At 36.5% G+C, this 3,281-nt stretch overlaps 1 protein-coding gene across 2 annotated transcripts; it reads right to left on the reverse strand.

The window, feature by feature from the left end:
* Positions 1-1,659: 1,659 nt before the first annotated feature.
* LOC9330723 lies at positions 1,660-3,281 on the reverse strand. 2 transcript variants are annotated; one of them, XM_021014305.1, is made up of 5 exons: positions 3,196-3,281; positions 2,772-3,097; positions 2,551-2,695; positions 2,340-2,396; positions 1,660-2,185 (listed from the first exon to the last, which is right to left on the reverse strand). In XM_021014305.1, coding segments are annotated over exons 2-5 (501 nt in total). In that variant the 5' UTR covers positions 2,774-3,097; positions 3,196-3,281; the 3' UTR covers positions 1,660-1,888. The 2 variants fall into 2 exon arrangements, with proteins under 2 accessions (XP_020869964.1, XP_020869965.1); XM_021014306.1 differs by lacking the exons at positions 2,772-3,097; positions 3,196-3,281 and having other exon boundaries at positions 2,551-2,765.

Consider the following 3,281-nt stretch of genomic DNA (forward strand, 5'->3'; position numbering starts at 1 on the left):
CTGCTTAGAAATGATACTTCTGTGCAAATATTTACTAAGTACTTGCCTCGGGTGATGATGAAGACTTCGCCTCGGAGAACTTGTGCAATCGGCTCGGGTACCCAGGAAGGGCTAGTTCGGATACCCCGAGGTGATGGGCTCGGGTACCTCGAGACGACTGGGCTCGGGTACCCGAGCTGGCAGGACACCTTAAACTGTTTAGATGGATAACCCGAACTGATTAGATGGATAACCCGAACTGATTAGATGGATAACCCGAGGTGGATGATGCGACGCCCCGAGGTGATCTCTGAAGAGTTTCCCGAGGCGCTCTAAGTCTGGCTCGGCGCCAAAGGATGGAATCCGACCCCAACACTCATGAATGAGATTTAGGCTTTTGTGAATCTTAGTTTGCATCAGATTAGTTTATCACTTTAGATGAGTTTAGTTTTTGTCACAATTTGAGAGATATATCGTCACATAGTTATAGATTCAAGTTTGTGATATGAAGATATGAATAAACATTCTTTACTTGTTTCTGTAGTGTTATTGTATGTTCTCTTTGCTTGATAGAGTTGTTTTAGTTTGCATTCTAGAATAGTCTCCCTGATTCGGGAAGGTCTTCTTGATTCGGGAAGGACTTATAGTAATTCCGGAAGGTCTTCCTGAATATATCTGTTTACTGATTTCCTTTAATTTTAATTGCAGGAAAATGGGAGATTCGTTTCCAACAAATGTCACACTACCAAAGCTTTTGTACAATATAGGACAGGAGCCAAATTCAAATGTTGGGATAAATCAATGTGCAAGATATTAGTATATCGAGAAAGTACAACAAATCATCTCTCCTATAGAGTTTCAGAGAATCGGAGAATTGAAGATTTCTCCAAGTTGCGTGATATAGATTCAGAAGACATCAGAACAAGTTAGCTGTGGAAATCTTCAATGAGTGCGTTAAGATTTCTTAGGATTATGTTTCTTTATTGGATGTATGATGCTTGTGAAACCGTTTTAAATTGTTTTGGTACTTCTATGATGGTTCTGAACTAGAAAAGTATCATCTGTTTCTTTTTTTTTTTTTTGAGATATTCAATGTATGGTATTTTGTCAGATATCATATGTTTCCTACAGATTATCCACTCAGTTGTATGCTCTCAGCATATCCTCTGCATCTGAACTGTGCAATTTGTGAAAGATTTGAGGCAAATTATGCAAAAGTAAAAAAAAATTTGAAATTCAGGAAGGGTTTCCAAATATTCAAGAAGGATATATACGAATTCAGGAAGGCCTTCCCTAAAAAAAAAAAAAATTGTAATAGTTACTTCCACCAGGATTCGAAACCGGGACCTATTGTTTTTGTAATAGAACATGTAACCAACGAGCCAAGCGTCTAATTGTAAGATCTTGTACAAACGAACGTATATATTTCTATGAAACACGAAACACATCATGACATAAAAAGAGATTTTATAGATCCCTCAAAAAATGTGTAATTTGTGATTAATATGAGGCAAACTATGCAAAAGTAAACAATTTTTGAAATTCAAGAAGGGTTTCCCAAAATTCAGGAAGGATATATACATATTCAGGTAGACCTTCCCTAAGAAAAAGCTGTAATAGTTACTTCCAACAAGATTCGAAACTGGGACCTATTGTTTTTGTAATAGAACACGTAACCAATGAGCCAAGCTTCTAATTATAAGATCTTATACAAACGAACGTATATATTTCTATGAAACACGAAACACATCATGACATAAAAAGAGATTTTATAACTTCGCAGTAGCTTGCCTATGATTTGCATTTCTGTGTGTACTGTCACATGTGTGCTCATGGCAATACTTCTTCACCACAAAGAAATCAGAAGAGTCTACCCTCATTGCACGCATCCTCCAAGTACATTTATCATCTATACAGATACCAAAACCACTCTCTCTTTGTTAGACCATCGAGACCTAAACTCAAACTTATACTCCAACTCCCATGTCCTCATCTTCTGCATTAACTCAGCCTTGTTCATGAAATATTTATTAACATATATATCATCAGCACCTTGTGTTGAATGTACACCGCCTATAGGAATCGGACGACGATCTAGAGCAGGAAGCAAATCCAATGACTTATTGCCTCTTCCCTTTTCAGCCGTTGAACATGTATCACTATATGGCACAGAGATGGAAGAAGTTCCGACTGATGGATGAGGTTCCTAAAAACACAAAAATAGATAGGCATATGAACAAAGAGTTAAAATTGAAAAAAAGACGACTAGAAACGGATCATATCTGTAAATTGCAGTATTTAGGAAGGTCATCCTAAAACTAAATGTATCCTTACTAAAACCTATGAAATTAAGTTTTTACCTTCTGGTTTTCATGTGCAGCAGAGATAAAAGAAGTTCCAACTGAAAGATGAGGTTCCTACAAACACAAAAAATGATAGGCATATGAAAAAGAGTTAAAATTTTAAAAAAGACGACTAGAAACTGATGATATATGTATATTGCAGTATTTAGGAATGTCATCCTAAACCCAAATGTATCCTTCCTAAAACCTATGAAATTGAGTTTTTTACCTTCTGATTTTCATGTGCAGTGAAAATCAGAATCTTGAGCAGGAGGCAGAAATAATGAATAATTGCCATGTCCTTATTCAGGCGTTGAACATGTATCACTTGGTGGCACAAAAACTGAGATTTCCATTCTAGTGCCTTCTTCAGCCTGCATAAACGTCACATAGATCCTAACTTATAAGATTAATGGTAATGCATGGAGATAAGAAGTTTTGGTTGCTTACATCAAGTTCTCCAAGTACCAAAATCGTCAAGTTGCTCGCAAATGCAAAGTTCGTCTTCATCATCCAAACTTCGTCTTCATCATCCAAACTTTAATTCACAAACAAGATTTAATCAACTCCAGAAACCATATAAACAAAAACAAGGACAGGACTAGAGATCACGAGATACAAATCCGTTACAATCTTAGATCGACATAGCTCCAAACACATGATCTTTCCTCAATAAACAAAGCTTGTGGATTCGTCGAAGATTTCGCCAATTTAGCACGAGCGTAAGCTTCTTTGACTGAATCTCCGACATACTCGTCATTAATCCCAAAAATTAACTGTCAAATTTTAATGTATTATGATCTAACATGATTGATGAAGAAGAAGAAGAAGAGGAATAAGAAGAAGAAATTGATGATAGAGATCAAGCACTTACCCGAAGATCTGAGATTGGAATTGAATATTTGAGATCGAAAGTTTCACCGGAATCAAAATCGTAAGCTTCTCGTGATGATGATGAAA

Source organism: Arabidopsis lyrata (assembly GCF_000004255.2).
Source record: "Arabidopsis lyrata subsp. lyrata unplaced genomic scaffold ARALYscaffold_1, whole genome shotgun sequence".
Classification (NCBI taxonomy): domain Eukaryota; kingdom Viridiplantae; phylum Streptophyta; class Magnoliopsida; order Brassicales; family Brassicaceae; genus Arabidopsis; species Arabidopsis lyrata.

Bases quoted from the DNA above. Each gene is read 5' to 3' on its own strand.
- LOC9330723 (XM_021014305.1), bottom strand. The intron at 2,397-2,550 runs GTAAAAAACTCA...TTGTGTTTGTAG, and splicing joins CTGCACATGAAAATCAGAAG to GAACCTCATCTTTCAGTTGG. The intron at 2,186-2,339 runs GTAAAAACTTAA...TTGTGTTTTTAG, and splicing joins CTGCACATGAAAACCAGAAG to GAACCTCATCCATCAGTCGG.